Raw genomic sequence first — 21,795 nt, forward strand, 5'->3', positions numbered from 1 at the left:
CTGGCGTGCTGGGTGTGATCCTACTCAGCAGGAGTGTTTGCCAGGCTTTGGACAAGGCTTTCCACCCTGTGCCTGCCTGGGAGCCTCTCCAGGGCCTGCAGACCTAAATGCGAGTGCACCTTGCTCCCCAGCAGAWGTTTTTGGAGATTATTTTTTGTATGAATGTAGAACATGCAGAACGCATCATTCACTGGAAGAGAGGTGGTAATTTTATTTAAGTCATGCTATATTGCAGAGTAATGAAACTAATGAGATATGCTAAAGCCTTGCCAGGGTTTCTATTTCAAYGAGCATCTAATCTTGAAGCTGCTTTCATCAGGCATCTCTATCAGACATTCTCACTTCTGCATTGCCAGCACCCACCTGAAATTATTGCTTGGCCTCAAATTAATAGATGATGGTGTTTTGAAGTGCACTGTTAAATCATTTCTGTTCCAGGATTAATTTGTGTTTGGCCTTTKCTTGAGGTGGTGCTCAGCATGAAAGTGGCTGTGCACGAATGGTGATGTACTTGTGTTTTCTCTTGTCAGAATAACGAAATGGTGGAACTGCAGAGGATACGAATGAAAGATGAGATTCGAGAGTACAAGTTCCGAGAGGCGAGACTGCTGCAGGACTACACGGAGCTGGAAGAAGAAAACATCACCTTACAGAAACTGGTGTCCACACTGAAACAGAATCAAGTAAGCATTGAAAGATTCAAGGCACTGTACTGTAAAATGGCACTGTTTTCTCCAATTTCTATAACGTGATCCTGCAGAGCATTTCAATAGAGTTTCTTTGTATGTTTGGGGTTTTTTTCAGTTGGGTTTTTGCTGATCATTTATTCTAAAATGGTATTACTGGCCATTTTTGAAATGTGGGGAGGCACTCACCTCAGGTTTGAAAAATTCTGGTGGAATATTTCATTGCAGAACTTTGTRATTACAGGGGAATTATTAAAAGAGMCAGAGTTGCATATTTTTSCATTATGCTTTTCMYATCCTCAGGAACTCAGTGYCCARTGAMCAGCTGTCCTTTGAACTGAGCAAAAGAGATTTGGTCACCTGTCAGAAGAGTTAACTTGTGATGATCAATATTTAAATATCCAGGTTGGATGGTGCAACACTTTCTGCCATTTAGGCACTGTCCAGACCCTCATAATTGTTCTTCATCCTGCCCTGCTCTCAGAGGGTCACAGCTCTGCACTGCAGCCCCTGATTGTGTCCTGCCCTATTGCCTGGTGCACCTGGGGTTTCTCTGGAAGAGCCAGCCCTGTCACAGTTTCTGATGGCAGCCTGGGCACAAAGTTGCCTTATTCCTGCAGGAATAAGCAGAGCTATTTCAGCTCCCTTTTACTGCTTTTTTACAGCTCTAGCACAAATGCAACTGAAACACTTAACAGAGCTGTGCTGCAGGGAATACACAGGTGATGGAAATGGGTGCATAATTTCCTTATTTATGAAGATACTTAGTCTTTCACACTCCCAAAACGGAATCTATAACACATCATCTTTGTTGTCAGAGTTATTTACCAAGCCAGCAAATTCCTCCTTTGAGGCACTGATTTTTTTTCTCATCAGCCTCATAGGAAATGTTTTCACATTTTCAAGAAGTAAACGACCCCTTTATGGACTGTCCTAGTTTCCCCCTAAAGTAAAATCTGTTTGCAAGTGTTTATATTTGTCATAATATTTAATTCTTACTGAAACCCAGTGCCAACAGTCTGTGGAGAGAAAAAGCATTGCCCCATTTTGGATGGCTTTAAAAAATCAGTCATTTTGCATCACAGATCCATGCACTTGTGATTCCTAAAATTACTTTAATCTACAAGATAAAACTTTAAGAGAATTTTTATACTTTAATGCTTGAATTTGCAAAACCATATGCTATAAATCTTGGTGCTAAAATGTCATTACGTCTTGGGGTTTTTTTGTAGCTTTTCAAAGTAAGAGTCTAAGAGAAGATAACCATAGAGATATAAACCTCTAGCTCATATGGATTTAAAATTGAAAAAGTATTGGTTGTTTTGTTGGGTTTGGCCTTTTTACATGTCATTAATTATATGCATTGCTACTTAATTGCATTTCATAATTTTTCCAGATGGACCTGTTCCTTCAGTAAGGAAAGATATTAATTGCTAAATGTAGATTTGAAACTCTCATAGATGTATCTTTTCTGTTTAGAGAATGCCCAATATGACTTTTGAACTTTCTTTGTTGTTTGATATGTTCCAAATTTCTGTGTTTGAAGATCAGTGCTTTGGTTTTTAAGTTTGTCTTTCTAAAGGTTTATGAGTCGAAGACTTTTGACAGRTTGATAAATATTCTACTTTGGTAGGAATGGTGGATATTTTTATTTTTGACAGAACCTTATTTTGGTTTGATTAAAAATCCATATATGTCACATATGAAAAAATTCTATACAATGCCTTAAGATTGCAGATAGTAATGCACAGTAATGTGCTTGAMTTATAAAAGCCTCAACTGCAAAAAATTGGGGCTTTTTATGGAAGCGTGAAAATTCAGTATTCTTTTCCCTCTTTCACCAAGCTATTAAATTATTTCACCTGACACTGAGACCTTTCTGCATTTTAAAATTAAGATGCCAATGGTGAACATGATTAGAATTAAATTTAAAAAAAAAAAAATTAAAGTGTGATAATTTTTATCAGGAGTGCTAATCAAATGTGGACCCAGACCTTTACAAACAAAGCTCTTCCTTTTCATTGCTGTGGGGTTTTCCAGTGGTGAAAAGGAAGATGAAAAAGGGAAAGCATTCTGCAGTGGGGATCTGCTGCACTTTCTAGGTGTTGCTGATCAACTGGTTTCAAGTTAGGCTGGGTTTTCCCACTGGGACACATTTCAGGTTCCTGTGTGCTCCAGAAGGACATCCCTACACACAGTCCAAGGACTCTGGGAGGCTGAATGGGCTGTTTGCTGCATTCTTCTGGTAGTTTAAAAATCTCTAACAATTTTGGGGTATCTTAGAGTTTAAACTGATTGTATAAACAGATTCCTGTTTATTTTTTACAATTAAATACCTCTGGGATAAGGCASAGCCTTGTACAATACAGAGAAGAGAATTGTGGCTCTTCTACTGATGCTGTACTTTCCATCCACRTTTTTGAAAACTACAAAGGTACTTGAGAGAATCTCTGTTTGMGTAACTTTACATTTAGTAAGAATTGAGATATGAAGTCATCTTCAGAATACTTGCAAATCATAAATCAGGCTACATTAACCTGAGATCTGTACATACCATGATATACCAACGTTGCTTATGGCAATTCATAGTAAATCTGTTGGGAACAGGATATCTGCTACTAACCAGCCTTTTTCCTTTGRAATACATTGTTTGTCATACATTATCAGAAAGAGGTTTTCTATTTCTTGATTCTCGATTTCATATTTCTTGATTATGCTGAAAAAGTGAGCACTGGAGTATTTAACAGAGTGAGCTCCACTTGCCCTTCTTGTTCAGTCAGTTCTCTGCAGCTGCAGGCAATGTCTGGCATTCCAAACCGTAGTTTCTCTAACACCTATCTCAACAGGGCTGATGAATGGCAGGTTTTCACAACTCAAGTTTTAGTATTATGAATGTTCTTTGTCTTGTCTAATTCAGGTTGAATACGAAGGCTTAAAGCATGAGATTAAACGATTTGAGGAGGAGACAGTGTTGCTTAATAGCCAGCTAGAAGATGCCATCCGGCTGAAGGAGATTGCTGAGCATCAGCTGGAGGAAGCTCTGGAAACTTTAAAAAATGAAAGAGAGCAAAAGAACAATCTGAGAAAGGAGCTCTCCCAGTATATCAACCTCAATGACAGTATGTATAATAACCATATTAATATATCAGTAGATGGGTTGAAGTTTTCAGAGGACGGGGGTGAACCCAACAATGACGACAAAATGAACGGACACATCCACGGGCCGCTCGTGAAACTCAACGGTGACTACAGAACTCCCACGAGTAGGAAAGGAGAATCTCTGCACCCYGTCTCTGACCTCTTCAGTGAGCTCAACATATCAGAGATACAGAARCTGAAGCAGCAGCTCATGCAGGTAAGGGCTGAATTTAATGTCCTGAAGTGTTTAAACACACATCCTGTGAACCCTCTTGCTAGTTTTGCAGTGATTATTCCCAGTGATGTTCTTGACCACATATGTATGTTTTTCAGACTTCTGCTTTGGTGTTTCTTCATATCCAGTGTTAGGAAAATTAATCTTTAAACACCAGAGKTTTATGTCTAAAAAGGAGACAGAGGAGTCCCATAACTTTATTCGAATAAARGGAAAAGCCATGGGACATTTCCATGGGGTGTCTCAAATTGTTAGAGGACACAGCTTCCTTTTTATCCTAATTTCTCAGCTACATTTCCCTTTCTTTTTCCTTATTGGCTGAGGTACTTCAGAGATACAGACTCCCTGAATCACCTCATACAGACCCCACGTAATGGGCATCCTTTCCCCCCTTTTTAAAAAAATTGTATTCTTTGTTTCTCTGTTCTTTTTCTCCAAGTCCAGGGATTTAGCACTGTCTCGAGTGATTAACAGTCTGTGTCATTGTCAGAATTCCTATAGAATTTATCGTTCCTCCCATTGCTCCTTTCACCTATCAATAGCTAGCGTTATCTACTAGCAGACCCCATAATTTGTTTATAAAGACATTGATCATTCCTTTCMCTAGGTTTTGCTAGAAATATCCSTAGTAAACAGAGTACCTGKGTGCACAAAAGCCAGTGTGACCTGAGCAGGTATTTAGTGGAAAGAGGAGAAAAAGACCTGGATGCTGGGGTTGCAGAAGGCTACATTCCTTTTTTCCTGCTTTGATAATGGTAAATGTGCCTGAAATTGCAAGTGAAATAAGGTATTCTATTGAGTCTATAAAACTAAAGCTAAATGGAAAAAAAAAAATCACTAAAATATTCGTGTTTACAGACTTGATTATGCTCCCTTGCAAGTCAGAGGGAGTTTTTGCCATTAAATTCAGCCCGAGCGAGCTTTGGCACGCTGTCAGGAGGGAACAAAAGGAGAGGAGCGCTCCTCTCAACACCACGCACTGGGAGCATGTGGCGTGTGGTTTGTCACAGAGCGCCCTTGTCCCCGGCTRTGCCGGCGGATGCGCGGCTGCAGGGGGTGCCTGGGGACGGAACAGCCAGCGTTTGTTCCCTGTTCATCCATGCCCAGCCCGGCATCGGCCGCAGTGAGAGCCTGGGATGCGTGCCAGATAAAAACTCAAGCTGCCAGCTCCCATGTTGACATCATCGCAAGAAGGGCTGCAGTGCCACGCAGAGAAAGGGTCCTGCTGCACAAGCTGTTGAGCATCACGGCTGCCACAACAGCTTGAAGGGTTTTGGCACCCTCAAGGAAACATCCAGCGTTTYTTAGCTTCAGCCTTCTGAGAAGTGCCTCTTCTAAAGAGAATAAATGTGAACCCTTTACTGCTTAAAATGTAAAAGGTGGTTTGGGAGTAGAGCAAACCCAGTTTTCAGAGCTTGCTGGAGAACAACAAATACCTATGCAGTCTGTCCTATTTGCTGAAGAGCAAATAGTTGTTTTATTTACTTCCTGTGAGAAGTTTTRATCTGAGCTGTGACATGGTGAGCAYGGATGACATSTAGTGYTTTGCACCAATAACTTTGATACAAAGCATACGCCATTTAAGTGGGAGAGCTTGAAATTTAGAATTTTGTTTATGTGAAAAATTCCGTTAAACTTTCCCAGTATTAAAATGTACACAGTATGTATATTTTGTATATATATSCATATGTACAAATATGCATCTCTAAGTACATATACCTTTACATATTATATGTGCGTATATACTTTATTTTCAGCTTATACTTTGATTCAGAAATACAATTAAAATTAAAAACTGTTTAAAACAGTGTTTTAAACCAGCAGTTTCAGAAGAAATGCTTTGAAATGTTCACATTTCAAAATACAGTGTATTTCAAAGCAGAATTTACAATGAAGTTTATTCAATATAAATTTGGAGTGAAAGATGCTTAGGAATGAAGAAAAAAGGATTGTTTTGGGTATGCTTTGTGTTGATTTTATTAAATTAAATGCTGAGCTTGATGACTCAATGAACTTCCACTTGAAAGATACTACAATTGTCTTTACCTTCTCTAACTTAAAAACTTGTTTATTTTGTATCTCTTAAAGAAAGAGGCRGCCTTCTCACAGTCACTTGGAAGAATCTTAGGACCCCACAAAAGAAATTATAACAATTTTTTAGCCATAATATTTTTTGGTGCTGGGTCCCAGCATGACCGTGCCAGTACTGGTCGCCCCTGCATTTACATCCTTTTAAATGGTTTRTGGTTTAAAAAGAAAGACTACACCTCAATAAGAATCTGATTTCTTCTCCTAGAAAGACTCATTGCAAAACTCTGACGTGTGCAGAGTGATCATCTGCTCTGTTCAGTTGCATCAGTTGACATCACCCAAATTAGATTTGGGTCATACAAATTAAATGTGGAAAATCCCTCCAGAAGTTTTCCATGTGGTAGRTGGGAGTCTTAATCAGCTTTAAAAGCTGACAAGAGATAAATCCTCAACAAAATTGGAATTTTTTTCTCCTCTACAGTGTCTTTGCCATGTGCCATTCATTCAGCCATATCTCAAGACGCAGAATGAGTTCCTCTTGTTTTCTCTGAAGAGGCTGCACTAGGACAGTTTCTGAAAGAATTGACCGTTTCTTGGGATTTTTTTTTTTTCTTGGGATACCAGGTTCCTTTTCTGGAGAGAGGGAATTTTTAGATTTGCCTTTTTCTAAGTGTGTGCAGCAAATTTTTTTCACTCCTCAGTATCATAAAGAAACCTCCATTGAAACACTTAGTATGGCAGATATAATTCTACAGCTTTTGGATGCTGCTGTTCCATGAGTTCTGCTGGTCCCTAGGAGAGATTTTATTGCAATTATTCCCTTTCAATGTTTATGCCCGCTATGTAACAAATGTCATACTGAAAATTTTCGTATTCTAAGATTTTCTTGGGAAAGCTCAAGGCTTTATGCTATTCCTGTTTGTTGGCCAATGGAAAGAATTCTCGATATCATCTTTAAGGCCTGGGAATCCTCTTCTTTCCACTGTCATGCTTTCTCTTTTTTTCTAAGGCCAGTCTCATACATGGAAAACTTAATCTAAGTTCTCTTAAAAAAGGAAGAAAAATAAAAAGTCCTGCAGCTCAGTTTCCTCTGTGACAAGTATGCTATAGCTGACAATCGGTGTTCTTGAGATGAGTTTTCCTGTTAATTTGTTCGAGTCTCGTCCAGGAATTGATCACTGAAATTCTGGTGTTGTTAATAAAAAAAAAAAAAAAAAAAAAAAGAAAAGTGAGGTGATAAATTGCTATGTTTAAATTGGTTTCCGTAATTGCAAACTATAGATGCAAATTGGAAAGGAAATCTCCTCAAGCTGAAATCTTTGAAGGGAAGCATGCATCACAAAATAGGTACCTTTGAACTGCTTTTGTTTTCATATTAGGATAATAAAAATTGTTACTGCAACTACCAATTCCAGTGTCAAAAAATCTGGGCTGAAATATAACTGGAATTTCCACAAGTTTGTTGTGGTGAAAAAAAGAGTTTTGTCTAGAACAAAAAACATCATTACCATACTTGGGAACAGCAGAGTCATTAATATGCAAAAGGTGTGCCCAGTMCTGAGCTGGAGCTTTGGGATTTTTCCCTTGGCAGTAGGAGCAKGTATTTATGATTTTAAACAGAAGGGGATTAACTTAATCCATTATTGCTGGTCCAGAATGAATAMAATTGAGTAGGTCTGTGTATTTCCTTTTGCCTGCTGTACAAGATGATGTATGAGTTCTAAAAGTTGCATGTTTTTTTTTTTGGTTTTTTTTTTCTGGAAAGAATCCTTTCCATGTGAAAGGAGTATGTTTCCAGAACTCATTTATGTTCAGAACAGAAATTATCATCAAGATGGCTCTGCTGCAGTTTTTCTTCATGATARGGTATAATGRGTCRGGTTAGTAGTCCTGCAGGAYCAATTCYATCTGATYAATTTAAGGTGGCACTGAGGCTCTSTGCTGTTTTAACACCCAGGTGTTTTCTCAGAGGAAAGGCTTTATTATAAATMAATAAATATTATTAAAAAGAAATAAAATATTCTTTTTACATGCAATCTACAATGAATTGGCTTCTTTGGTGTGAAGATGCCCCCAGTGAACCCTTGCACTAAAATCAGCCAACTGCCTTTGGTGTGTAATACCTGCYTCTTTATTATCTCTATGATTTCTTACTGTAAGGTGAGATGATCCTTTAAATTAGCCAAAATACAGATTTTTCATGCCCATGCACTGCTCACCTTACCCTGAAGGAACAAATATCTTCATTATCCGATGAGGGCAGTGTAACCAACATTGAAGCCTACCAGGTGGTGACAACGAGAGTTCAGCTGAAGGGTTCTAGGGAGAGCAGACCTGGAGCAGGCAGCTTGATGAAAAAACAGGAAAGCTGGTGAAGATACTTCTGCTGAGTTGATTTCTGAGGGGCCCCAGGACAGCCCTGACCAAGAGATCTGTAGAAAGTGGTCACCTTTTAAGAAGATGTGCTTGGCAAAAGGCAATTTTGCCCTATTTTGGATTTTCTCAATCAGAGTGGGCTGACGTGGGGGATGAGCAACAAATAGGGTGGCAGACATACTGGGACAGTAATAGGGGAATGAAAAATGGAGAAGGGTGCCAAAATACATGTGGTTCTTTTCCTCTTCTGCACAGACTATGTAGGGCCAAAAATGGAACACTTTAAAGAGATAGACTCTTCACTTTTTTTTTCAGAATCGAAAGCTTTGAATTCTCAGAATTAGTAATTCCACTACTCACCACGGGAAACAGAGAGTACCATTTTCACTGCATGTGCTGAAATACCTCTGCTGGGGGAGAGAAGAGCAGTAAACCTGGAAGGCTTAGGGTCCTATTGCAAAGACCATGAGAAGAAGAAGGATCCCATCAAAGGATCCTGTCTCCATAAGCCCTCCTTAGCTTCCCAGTCCACACCTCAGAACAGACAAAGCACAAGAAAAAAGTTGGAGTGTTGCATTTAAAACTTGATAAGGGAGATATTCAGGGGTGTTATGATGAGTAGCAAATACCTGAGTATATCAAATTTTTAAATTTGTCTTGTTCACTTGATGTGCATTAAAACTCTATAGGTGTCCTTCATGACCTTTTCATTGCTCAACATCCACATTTCTATGTGGATATTTGGAAAGAAACKTAYTAGGCCAGAACCAGTAAGTTGTGAKTTATACCACMAATCAGGTTTTTCCTGGCTTGRACCTAAACAGATGGATTTCACTTAAAGTGAAGTGTTCAGGATGGGGAGTCCTGGGAGCTGCATGTGCTCAGTGTCCTGATCTGTGTTCCATTTCCACACTGTAGGTTATTTAATCTGTGGAAAAAATTTTTTTACTGCAGTTGCCTTAATGAAAATGTGCAACACTTCAAAGATATAAATGAATATTGTGGAAGATTGGTAGAAGTGTTATAATGGAAAATGTAAATTCAAACTGCGTTGAGAAATGGCCTACAGTTGACAGTGATGCAGTTTCTGTGTTCAGGGAACATATGTCCTAATAAATCCTGGATCATCACTCTAGCTGATGAGACAGTGCTCGGACATGTAGTAATTCTTCAGTGGGCAACATGATATTGGAATTGTAACAGAGACTGGGACTTCCTAAACCTCTGAGCGTTACATGGCTCTCTATAAATTAGTTTTATGGTTTAGGTGTATGTAGCTAAAATCTCTTGGAAGCCTTCAAGCTGCACACAGTGGTGGAATGGAAGAGATGGCTGTGACCGCAGGGTGAGTAGGATGAGATGCTGGGTTTCTCACTCTGCCTCTGTTGCAGGTGGAGCGAGAGAAGGCCATTCTCCTGGCCAACCTCCAGGAGTCCCAGACGCAGCTGGAGCACACCAAGGGAGCCCTGACCGAGCAGCACGAGCGCGTCCACAGGCTCACCGAGCACGTCAACGCCATGAGGGGGCTGCAGAGCAACAAGGAGCTGAAGGTGGAGCTCGACTGYGAGAAGGGCCGAGATTCCGGCGAGGAGGCCCACGACTACGAAGTGGACATCAACGGCTTGGARATCCTGGAATGTAAATACAAAGTAGCTGTGACTGAGGTGATAGACCTTAAAGCAGAAATCAAAGCCTTAAAGGAGAAATACAATAAGTACGTGGAAARCTACACGGAAGAGAAGGCCAAGTATGAGAGCAGAATCCAGACGTACGACGAGCAGGTGACGAACCTGGAGAAGTCGACCAAGGAAAGCCAGGAAAAGATGGTCCACATGGAAAAAGAGTTACAGAGGATGACGAGCATAGCAAACGAAAACCACAATACCCTCAACACTGCCCAGGACGAGCTGGTGACGTTTAGCGAGGAGCTGGCCCAGCTGTACCACCACGTCTGCCTGTGCAACAACGAGACGCCCAACAGGGTCATGTTGGACTATTACAGGCAGAGCAGAGTCACCCGCAGCGGGAGCCTGAAGGGACCCGACGACCCTCGAGGCCTCCTTTCCCCRCGACTCTCCAGGCGGGGGGTGGCGTCACCCGTGGAATCCAGGCCCCCGAGCGAGCAGGTGACGAAAGAGGCTGCGGAGCCCGGCAAGGAGCAGAGCCCGACAAAAACGCCTTCCATTTCTCCTGTCATCACAGCCCCGCCTTCCTCCCCCGTCTCTGACACCAGTGACATCCGCAAGGAGCCYATGAACATCTACAACCTCAACGCCATAATAAGGGACCAAATCAAGCACTTGCAGAAGGCTGTGGATCGGTCGCTGCAGCTGTCGCGCCAGCGGGCCGCGGCCCGCGAGCTGGCGCCCATGATCGACAAAGACAAGGAGGCCTTAATGGAAGAGATCCTGAAGCTGAAATCGCTGCTGAGTACGAAGCGAGAGCAGATCGCCACCCTGAGAGCTGTGCTGAAAGCCAACAAGCAGGTAAGATGCCCATAAAGCACCCAGGAAGGTCTGTTTATACAGGTTACTTAAAAGGTTTCCCAGGAGAATTTARGAGGAGAGGTTTTACTCGCAAGTTATTTAGCCTCTCACTCAATCACTGCAAGGGAAGACCTTTGTTCCCTCCCCTTCCAGCCTCCTCTTGAAGCACTTTAGTTCTGCTTTTCTCAGCACGCACCATTCACTCAGCACAGGGGTAGGCAGGGAYCAGCTACTGCCAGGGCATGTTTGTGATACTGTCACAAACCCATTAATATCACCAGGGTTGGTAAAAAAATAGAATGTATATGGAGAGCTTCTCAGAGGTGTGCTTGTGCATTTAAAAGAATAAAACCCTTCTAATTATTATGTTGATTTTTTTTACATCTTCAGAGAAATTCATTAAACCACTTTCTGATGTTGCACCAATGAAAAGAAGCTGAAAATTATAGTAGTTGATATCAAATGCCTCAAAAAAAATCCATCTAATGTTTTTCGAGAGTACTGTCTTTTTTTGCATACTGTATCTATCAATACCTTTTTATGCAATGAGATTCCAGGTCTGAAAACACTGTAAAAAAAGGTTAAATTTAGTGTACAAATAGTTTTATTTCCTTTGATGCATCTTCTTTAGCCCAGAATTAAATCTGAATGCAAAAGGCTGCATCTACAGTGTCTTTGTTGTGGGTTGCCTGGCATTTTTCTCATCTGAAAATAGTGCAGTGATCACCACATGGGGGCTTGAATCCTGGTTAACAGGTTGGCACACTGTTAACTGATGACAGTGRTGGGATTTCAGTGTTAGAATTCCCAGTAGTCAAATATTGTGAAGTTACAGTTTCAAGTTTAATTGATTGTTGGATCTCTAACTGCATTTCTAGGGTACTGGGATTTTTAAATTGCAGCAATATTTCAACATGTATTGAGTCTTTCATAGCRTTCCCCTCCTTCTGATACAACACATGTTAAATATTAACTTAAGTAATTAAATATCATCTCAAGCTAAGCAATAATAGCTCTGAGCAATCATATGTGGATTTTCTGTGTAATTAAAATGCAATTTAGGTGGAATTGATGTATGTGGGTATACATTCTGTGATTCCAAATTAAAGATTTTTCCCATTAGCATAGAGCTATCATTTACTTTTTTGCTACTACCAGAYGATCTGTCTCAGTCTCAGTCTTTTATTGCTGTCAGAAATAATGCATTATCCTAAGGCATACTCRCTGAAATGGAAAAGATAAATTTGTGAACTAAGGAGCTGCAATTAACTAATTTTTTATTGATTGGATAGCAGCATAGATATTGGTAACTATACAACTAGGWACAGAAACTTGCAATACTTGTTCATCTAAACCTGGTATCAGCTTCCTCAAACTTGCAAGCTAAAAGATGTAATAATATAAAGGGAAGGAGAAATTTATAGTTAGAGGGGGAAGAGTGATTTATTATGTGCCAGCCTCAAGCAGTGGGTGTATCCCAGGACCCAAACTCATGTTTTGGCACATGTTCAAAAAAACAGGAGTTAAGATTCATCCTCTTGTGGTCTTCCCCTTCAAAAGACTAAGTTTCTGGACAGCAAGAGGAATATTTTTCCTTTGTGGGACCCTTCCCTTGGTCTGGTATTTTGGACTGTACTTGAGTGAAAAAACACCCTTAGCCAGGGAAGCACAGTTGCTGTCTAGTGATGACCAGTAGTATTCCCAAATAAGCATTTCAGACTACAAAAAGCTCAATCAGGATAAAGAGAGCAAGATTTGATCTAAGAAGATGCAAAACTAAGTCCATGCAAATGGATTATTAAATGAGTTGCTCAAGAAAGCAAGGCACATAGATCTTGCTGGCTTGCTTCCTTACCTTGTGTATCCATTTTTTTATAGCCCAAATTACTGTGTCAGCATCAGATTGGTAGAGTAAACATTAACAAGTAGCATAAATGGRAAAGTAATATCAAATTAATGGTGCAGGAACTTTTAGGACCAGTTCAGTAATGGGTTTGGTTTTGATTTCTAATAGCAATCAGAAAGCAAGGCTGCCTGTGAGGGAAATTTAATATCCTGAAGTTCTGCTGGAAAGCTGATCAGTTGTTTTCATAAGTAAATAGTTCAATGAGTCAGGTTTGAGTCAGCAAGATCTTCATGACTGCATTAGCAGTAACTATGGTGTCTCCAGCTTCCATAATTGAAATACCCATATCCTTAAGAAAAAATACCTTGAAAACTCCAGACATATAGAATCTTATCTATAAACAAATACCATTATATTATATAGACAGAGGACAGTAGAATTACTGCTGGGAAAGTGAGGCTTGATGAAAAGATCTGGTACCATGTCTAACTTATGCTCTAAAAATACAGACTAGTTTTCTCCGTTCTTATATGAAGTAAAAATAAAAGCAATTACCAGTTTAGGATTTAATACTTATTAACAATTATTTTAGCTGGTCTGCTTGTCACACTCACAATGGGATACAAAGTTGTCTTAGAAAATGAGATTTGTTCATGGATTTCAGGGTGAAGGCAAACAAGTTTGGGCAAACATCTTTTCAGTATGGATGGGATGGAAAGGACTCTGTTAGTTCTGGTTGTGCCTGAGGTCCTGGGCTTGGGTGTGTGTTCACCTCAGCATATTCACCTCCAGGGCTGGGGTTTGGGGAGGGGAGCTGAGCTCTGTGTGTTCCCCAGCTCTCTTTTCCTTGCTGGTATTTCACACCCTGCTGCAATCCAGCCACTGGAGCTYTCTGCTGTCATTTCCAGGTGATTTCTTCTGTGCAGTAAATGCTCCATGTACATCCATCAGTCCCATGTCTGGCTGCAAAGCTGGCTACTCATTTGCCCAGTTCCTCAGCATGACTGGTCTGACAAGAGTGTCATTAGCACTTCTGCTGTCTKATTACATTATTTACTTCACTGAAGAATATTCATTTTTTCCCCATGTTTTCATCTTTTTTCTCATGCTCCCCATCTACTTGTGTAGAGAGATTGCATTTTTATGTGGAACAAAGTTCTGTAATTTTTCTGATGTGAATTTTTTACTTTACCACAGCTTTAAAATAAATGCTTCCAAAAGAGGTGTTAAAAACAAAGCCAGGTACTGGACATCTGCTTCCCTCTGGTTCCCACTGCTTAGAGATGAAGGCTTTTATTTGCCCCACCTTTCCTTTCAGAGCATTCTCTGAATGCACAGTTTTAGATTATTTAAATTTAGGTTATCCCACAGAAATGGTTCCAGGCACAACCACATACATAGCTCACACATAAATGTATGGATCAGTAGGTACAATTCTGGAGATTGGCTGAGATGGGGAACAAATAGTAATAATTTCTACAAGAGCTGGTGCTGGAGGAAGAGTAATATGAAGCTGTGCTTTGGTTCATTTTGACCCTGTTAGTTTGGCACAGTGTGATGTACATCTGAGGTGACCAGACACTCTTCATTGTCTCTGATATATAGAGGCTGAGTTCCCCTTTTATCCTCTGCCTCACTCTCCATTACACATTCAGGCTTCAGGCAAGTTTCCTGTCTCTTCAGGCCCCCCAAATTTCCAGCAGAAGCTTCCTCAGCTTGTGTTCCCCTTTTTCTCTTTCTGTTAAATCCATATTTGTTATTAATTTTATTTGCTTCTCCAGCAGAGCACTTGTGGTCATTTATTTTTTGCTTAGTAGGCTTTCAGGAGGGAGATTCTCTGCAGCTTAGCTGGTACATGGAGAGCCATGAGGCATTTCCCATAGGATTTGAAATTTATGCTTTGTTTTCTGTATTTTGTTATATGGGAAACTTTAATAGGAAGAAAAAAAAATGTTTGAAGATTTGACACAGTCCTTTCTCTGTTACTTTCATTCACCAGGTAAACTGTATTTCCAGGTGATTTTCCATGCTGTAGTGTTGCATGTCCATTTAACGTACCCTGACATCCAGACTAAAACATAGGGATCATGATCTGTCTGATCATTGTGCACAGTTTCAGTGATGTAAATTACTGTTTCAGTAAATTACTGTTAATTTATCAGTGTGCATTTCTGGTCAAGGCTTAAAAATAGCCAAAAAGCTGCTGATTTCTGCTTTATCCTCCCAAGACATAGGCTGGTGTCCACCATGCTACGTGGCACCAAAACATATATCAGAAAGGCTGAAAAATACAGAATTGATTTGAATAGCTCCCTCAGTGGTTGATAATTTTACATGTATTGCTGATGATTTCAACTTTGGATTGGWAAAATGCATCTATTTTAAATGAGAGGTGGTTACTACTACTGACCTTTAAAAATCTGTTCTCTTTATGTAAATTGGTGGGAAAGGAAGAAAATATTATTGGTGAGTATCCCATTAAAAAAAACTAATTATTTTAACACTGCTGTTATTAGTGGTGCTATTTAACAAGCCGCAAATGAATAAAGTTGTAATTTAGTAGCAGATWCTAATGTGTCCTTTTGTTAAGAGACGTTGTTAGGGGGAAATGTATTGAGTTTCAGAAAACTGAGTTTAAAATAGCTTTCCAACTGTTTGGCCATTTACCATCTTTTGTCCTGTCCCCTTGCTGGTTGCTTTAATCTGATGTTCTCTTACACTTCTCTCCCCTGGTGCTGGCTCAAGAGCCCCTAAGATCCACAGGGGAAATTAATTGCCTGTATGAATTGCTGCAACTCATTATACACTAAACAAAGTGAAAAAACAACCATGACACACTCTGAGTAAATGTACAARGAAGCAAATTTTTCTTCATCTCATTCAAGGGCAATAATTTTAAATGTCTCTTTTAAATTTTAATGGTTTAAATTTAAAGCAGCAGTAGGTGTAAAGCGTCTATAAAACCATGTATTTTGAATAATTTCAGGATGATGCTGAATTCATGGATAAAACAGAATGTTCAAGTCTTGCAAAGATAAGACAAATGCAACTATTAAAAGCTGTACAGTAGTAAATTGAAGAAATTTAATGGATGAAATTGAACAAAGAAAGAAGGGAGCAGCAAAAATTTAGGAATAGGCCTTACTTTCCAGTTAAATGAAAAATGTAGTGATTAAAACTGCCAAGATAATGCTGCTTTGCACAGCAGTAGACATTGCCAGTTCTTCAGACATAAATTAAGCTGCCAGGTCCTGGCCATCCCCGTGCCCAAGGAAAGCCTCAGCTAGCAGRAGGCTTGAGGCCAAACACGTTGATTCACAACTTGGCTGCTGAGGATGAGCCTCAGGTGCTGTGTCCTGTTTGCAAAGTGGCCAGGGGACACACTTGATTGTTTATTGCAGCTCTAACAAYGTAGTAACAGCTCCTGTAGTAACTTTACTCACTTGCCTGAGTCCTCTGCATGCAGCTGCAGTGTTGCAGAGACACTTGAGGTGCTGAATTGTAGCCAGTTGCYCTTGAAATGGACTTTGTCCTTTCAGCTGCTTTCTCCTTTTCCYGTTTCACGGAGTACAACTTAAAAGAAGTTGTTAAAGGATGTAGTACAATGAAGATCGGGTTTATTTTTTTTTTTTTACCGTGTGAATGAAGGGCATCAAAACCAAAATCAGGCAGGAGATTTTATCTGTTCTCAAATCTGTCTCATCAGCACATATCCTTRTCTGTGTTTTTAGACAGCTGAAGTGGCATTGGCCAATTTGAAGAATAAATAYGAAAATGAAAAAGCAATGGTGACTGAGACCATGACCAAACTACGGAATGAACTGAAGGCTTTGAAGGAAGATGCAGCAACCTTCTCATCCTTGAGAGCAATGTTTGCAACCAGGTAAGGGAAATGGTGTCACCATCTGGCCCAGCAGTGTAACAGTAAATGTGTGTGTGCCAAGTGAGAACCCTTAGCTTAGGAGTGAAGTTATTTTCTGCATTGTCAGGGCTTTCCTGGATGAAGGTGAATGAGTCCTAGAATGCACACCGTGCAAAACTTGCAGGCTTTTAAGTGTCGCTGAGATGCGTGTCTTGGAAAATAAAGCTGAAGAATAGCAATGTCAATACAACCTTGAGTAAAGTGTTATAAATGACAATATGTACCTCCAGCATATTTGCATTTATAGGGTTTTTTAAAGTGAAAATCAAATARTGGATTTATGTGGCTGATTTTCCCATTCAGAAGTACGCAGCGATTCTGTCATGTAAAGCTATCGTATGGTTAATGATCTTCAGAATCTCATGTTTTCATTACARTGAGATTTATTACTTACTAGTGGTAAAATCTATTTCATCAACCAGCCTATGCAGTAATCCAGTGCTAATAATTGTAAGGCCACTGTAATTTTCCACTCCAGCATAAATTCTTATTTTCTCTCACTGTGATGTTCAATTTATTATCTTTTCCTTCACACTGTAAAAGCTTCACTTATCTTCTGTAACATAGCTCCTTCTGGCAGGACAGTAATTAATCAACTTTCATCTTTCCTTCTCCCACATCTTCTTCAGAAGAGATTTTGGTTTTACACAGAATCAGCTAGGTTGGGAAATACCTCTGGGATTCAGTCCAACTTAAAACTGAACACCACCTTGTCAACCAGACCAGGGCACTGAGTGCCATGTCCAGGCCTTCCTTAAACATCCCCAGGGACAGTGACTCCACCACCTCCCTGGGCAGCTCATTCCAAAAACTTATAACGCTTTCTGTGAAGCAATTCTTCCTAATGTCCACCTAAACCTCCCCTGGCACAGCTTAAGACTGTGTTTTCTCATCTTAGCTGCTTTGTAAAAGGTTACCCAAAAGTAATTTTTTCAAAAGATCCAAWGTTTTCATCAATAAATTCTTATTTTGCCAATGTTTTTCCACCCTTATGATCAAGCACAGTTCAGATTTCTTGTTTGTGCTTTAGTCCATAAATGATAAGATACCTTCTTGCCTCATGCCAACATCTCTTCAGTGCTCCCTGCAGTGCCATCTCGCCACTTCCAGCCCTCTAAGGTGCTTTTTTGCTTAGTGACAGTGGCAGCAACAGCTGGGAGAAGTGGGAAGGAAGGAGAAGGGGCATTTATATGTCRTGACACTGGTGCTGTGTACAAATTCATCATAGGTCCATCGCCAGAAGAGTGCGTGTAGCGACATAATGGAAACGAAGACCCAGCTCAGCAGGTGGTGTGAACCAAGGTAGCCTGATTGTTTTCATTGGCATCTAAAGATTTTCTTCCAGAAAGGAAAGTTTTGTGTGTGTGTGTGTGTGTGTGTGCTGGAAATGAGTGTGCTGACCTTTCCTTGCGAGCTCCTTACTCCAGGAGATACAGGAATGTACTAACTCTGTAAAACTTCGTGGAAGGCACATAACTCTGGAGCATCGTGAGCATAAAGCAAACAAGGGTCTTGCATGGGCTACAAACCATCAACATGGGAGGTAAAAAGTAGTTTGCAGAGATTTWGAAGTTAATTAAAGGGCATTAGGCTTCAATGATGCCACTCCAGATACTTTTTCTAGATGCCTTGTGTGTAGGATGCAGTGAAGCTTCAGGGGRTCTGTGTGACTTGCTGAGTTACACATTTTTAGTTTATAAATTTCTGATATTAGTAGAGATAAACCCCACCCAATTTACTGCTGTTGGTAAACTCCATGTAGCAGTGATTAAACACTCAGTGTATGGCCTATGGAATGTATCCCTGCCCTTGCAAACCTAAGTTTTGCCCAGTATTTTCTGAGCAGTTACAAAAAATTATTCACTACAAGGTCTTCCATATGATTATGTTCCTATAGATTTTTCTGTAGTAAAATATTCATTTTTCTTCCTTAGGCATGGAGTTTAATGGCCTTTATAATGAAATCAATCTTCCTAAATGGTCAAATCATTGACTCATTCCCAGTAGTCCATTTGGAAGAGCATTTATTTAAACGACAGAGAGCTGATATACTCTCAAAGTCTGTTGAAGAAGAGAAATCTATTTGAAAATACAAGGCTGTAAGATTTTTGTGCAGTAACATTACATGCAGTAGCAGCCTTCAGCATAAAAAAGCAATTGTTTAGTCTTTRGCTGAATAAAACAGTGGTTTCCATGGTTATAGTGCATCACATGACTCTTACTCCAGAATTTGTACCATAGGGAGATCATTTCTCTGGTAGTAGAATTGTATTACAGACCTGAAAATGGTTGCTTATAGTGTTTGATAGAACGGTATCCTTTCTCTTTCCATAAATCATCATTTTGGTCCCCAAGTGGATGTTCATGTGGTGCTGAACTCTATGGTTCCTTCCTCAAATGCACAGGGTAGAGGTCATAGCACACCTTCTAAGGAGAGCACAGCACATCTGTTCCTGGTGTGACCAGCAAAGTTGACACTTTCCTCCAAAGCTCTCCTATGCAGTACCCTTCCTTTTTCTGTGTTTTCCTTACACTTGTTCATCCTTCACTGCTTAAGTTCTTTCTTCAATTCTTCTTGGTCTCAAAAGTCTTTCTGTACTGCTTGTCTCTCTGCTTTTGTTATTTTTCCTTCTGGAGCAGCTCCCCAATCCAAAAATCTTTGAGATTCTGATTTCTATAGCTTACATCTTCCCTTTTCATCACCCTTGTGATTCCTTTCTGGGATTTATGTGCTTTGGACCTGCCAAGAATATTTCCCAAAGCAACTCTCTTAAGGAAAAAAAGCAACAGCATATAAAATCTCTTTTGTGGGATTCATATGCCATCTTTAACTTGCTTATTTTGTTGTGGGCTGCTTCTGGTATTCCCAGAGAAAACAGTGAGAGCCTTCCCTGCCCCTCCTGTTGTTTCCCTTCACTCTAACCCTCAGTTGCAGACCCAGGGTGGGAGCTGTGGGAGTGTGAAGCAGTGAGCAGCACTTATCCAGGGGAAAATTAAATAATTTAAAACATTYGKTTTCCAGTCTAGAGTGGGTGTTGCCCTGTGGGAGAAAGTCCTGTGCTGAAGGAGAGAAGAAACTACTTTTAAAGCAGGATTCTGAAAGCATTCAGGAAGCTAACTTTACTGAATCCCTACACTGCTTGCTTTCCCAGCCTAAATAGAGATACTTAATATGAAAATGCAGGAAATATTACTTTGATATTGCCATAGTCCTGACACTGCATGCATGGATTTTAGTCTTCATCCATCAAAATATGTTCTGATGATTAATATTTAAAGAAAAATGTRTGCTGAAGAGAGGGAGTAGGAAGAATGGACAGGTCCTGGAGCTGAGAAAACATTTCTGAACAGAAGAGAATTACAATTATATGGTTAGAGCAGGGACCTGTCACTGCCAGTGTCACCAGGTTTTAGCTCAAGCTCTGCTGTGATTTATGTTACCTAAATTACACATAAGCCTGATTTGGTATTTGGTTTACGTTCCTAGCYGAGAGGGATAGATGGAACCAGAAATCCCTTAAAATCCTATATAAGCTTCTTGGATCAGTTCATACAAAATAAGCGGGCTTATGTGTCTGAGACGAGAAAAATGAAAAATAGGTGAAACCTTGACTTTTCTCTGACTATAAGTAGACCAGCAGACAGCAAGAAAASAGTGCTGTTTATTTAACAGTCGTTTGCAGCTTACAACCTGTCCTGGGGAAAGAGGGAAGTTGGGAAAGAGTTCTGACTTGGGAGGACATAACCTGACTTTTGGTATTACTATCTGAACCCTTCTGAAAGACCCCTTCAGACCCCTGGAGTATCCCASAGCCCTGCAATGGTCTCTGCCATGCCAGAAGTCGTCTTAGGAGTTCTTAACCTTTTTGTTTTAGGATTCCTTAACCTTTTTCTTCCTCCTGTGAGATTTTATGAATGTTTATCAAACGTATGGGTGAAAGGCAATGTGGATGTGCAGTACTTTTTTTTCTTTTTTAATTGGAAACACTTCTTTTATCCCACACTTGTACATAGCTGGGAATATTTCAGTGAAGGGAAGTGCTACAGCTGCAGGCAGTAGTTACCTCCTACTACACAGAATAACCTTCACTGCTGCAAAATTCGAGGAGATCTGAGGGTGTTAATTCAGCAGTTTCTAAAGTTAATTAAGGCCTTTACTTGGRTGATTTAAGCTTAACCTTTCTGAACAGTGTTTCTCGAATAAAACAAAAAACAAAAAAAGCTTGAGCAGCAAAACCCAGAGACAATGAATCATGTGTTTGTGAAAAATAATTGGAAACTTCCAGTCATGTTAGAGSTCAGATGACTGGAACCACCCAAACACTGCAGTGAGCTACCAGACATGTGGGGCTGTTCTTATCGGGACACTTCTAGAAAGGACSTGTAATTAATCAGAACAGTAGGAAAATGTATTCATGAGATTGGTTTTGTCTCGAAGTATGAGATCAGCTAACAGCATCTGGGATATCCAGATTTCTCCAGCCAGCTTGATATAGTTCATAACAGGTTTGTCTAAGACTGCTTTAATAATATCCACCTTCATGGCACTTCCATTTCTTAATTGTTCAGTTGTGCTGTTTTGCAAATCAGATTTGCAAATACCAAGAGCATTTTCTAATGCCTGAGCAAAATCAATCTTTTTCCAAAACCAAAATTGATTTCTTGGCATATTAAAGCAAGGCAGTTCATTCCTCTAGTGGTATTGCTGCATGTGTTACTTTAAAATTTTTTCAACAGAAAACATTTCTGGAAACAAAAAAGGGTGTATTGGTTTGAGACAATGTTTTCAGAGAGAAATGTTAGAGGATAAATGTTTCCTCTGAAGTGAAAAGTTTGATATTTTTTTTCCCACCAATATGAAACAGGAGTTTGGGCGAATGTGAAGAGAAAAATAATTTATTGATGAAACGAGGTGCCCACAGGACACAGATTTAAGAAACTGAGTAACTGCTGGATCTTTAAAACTCAGGAACGCCCCCTTCCCCCCCCACCCCCGCCTCCCAGCAGGTGGTGCAGAGAAAAAAATGGCACAGCTCCTGTCTCTGGAAAAAAACCAAAACAAAACAAGAGAAAAA

General features: G+C 40.0%; 1 protein-coding gene across 1 annotated transcript in view; it reads left to right on the forward strand.

Moving 5' to 3' along the window:
- The window catches only part of BICD1 (BICD cargo adaptor 1), an 84,574-nt gene that overhangs the window by 35,425 nt on the left and 27,354 nt on the right, over window positions 1-21,795 (forward strand). Inside the window, exons 3-6 of the mRNA XM_057381763.1 lie at window positions 531-683; window positions 3,604-4,041; window positions 9,858-10,952; window positions 16,530-16,681. Coding sequence (XP_057237746.1) covers window positions 531-683; window positions 3,604-4,041; window positions 9,858-10,952; window positions 16,530-16,681 — 1,838 coding nt within the window. The remainder of the gene's footprint in view (window positions 1-530; window positions 684-3,603; window positions 4,042-9,857; window positions 10,953-16,529; window positions 16,682-21,795) is intronic.

The sequence above is a fragment of the Malurus melanocephalus genome, unplaced genomic scaffold (genome assembly GCF_030028575.1).
Source record: "Malurus melanocephalus ecotype Western Australia unplaced genomic scaffold, MMel_1.1 scaffold_526, whole genome shotgun sequence".
Taxonomy (NCBI): Eukaryota; Metazoa; Chordata; class Aves; order Passeriformes; family Maluridae; genus Malurus; species Malurus melanocephalus.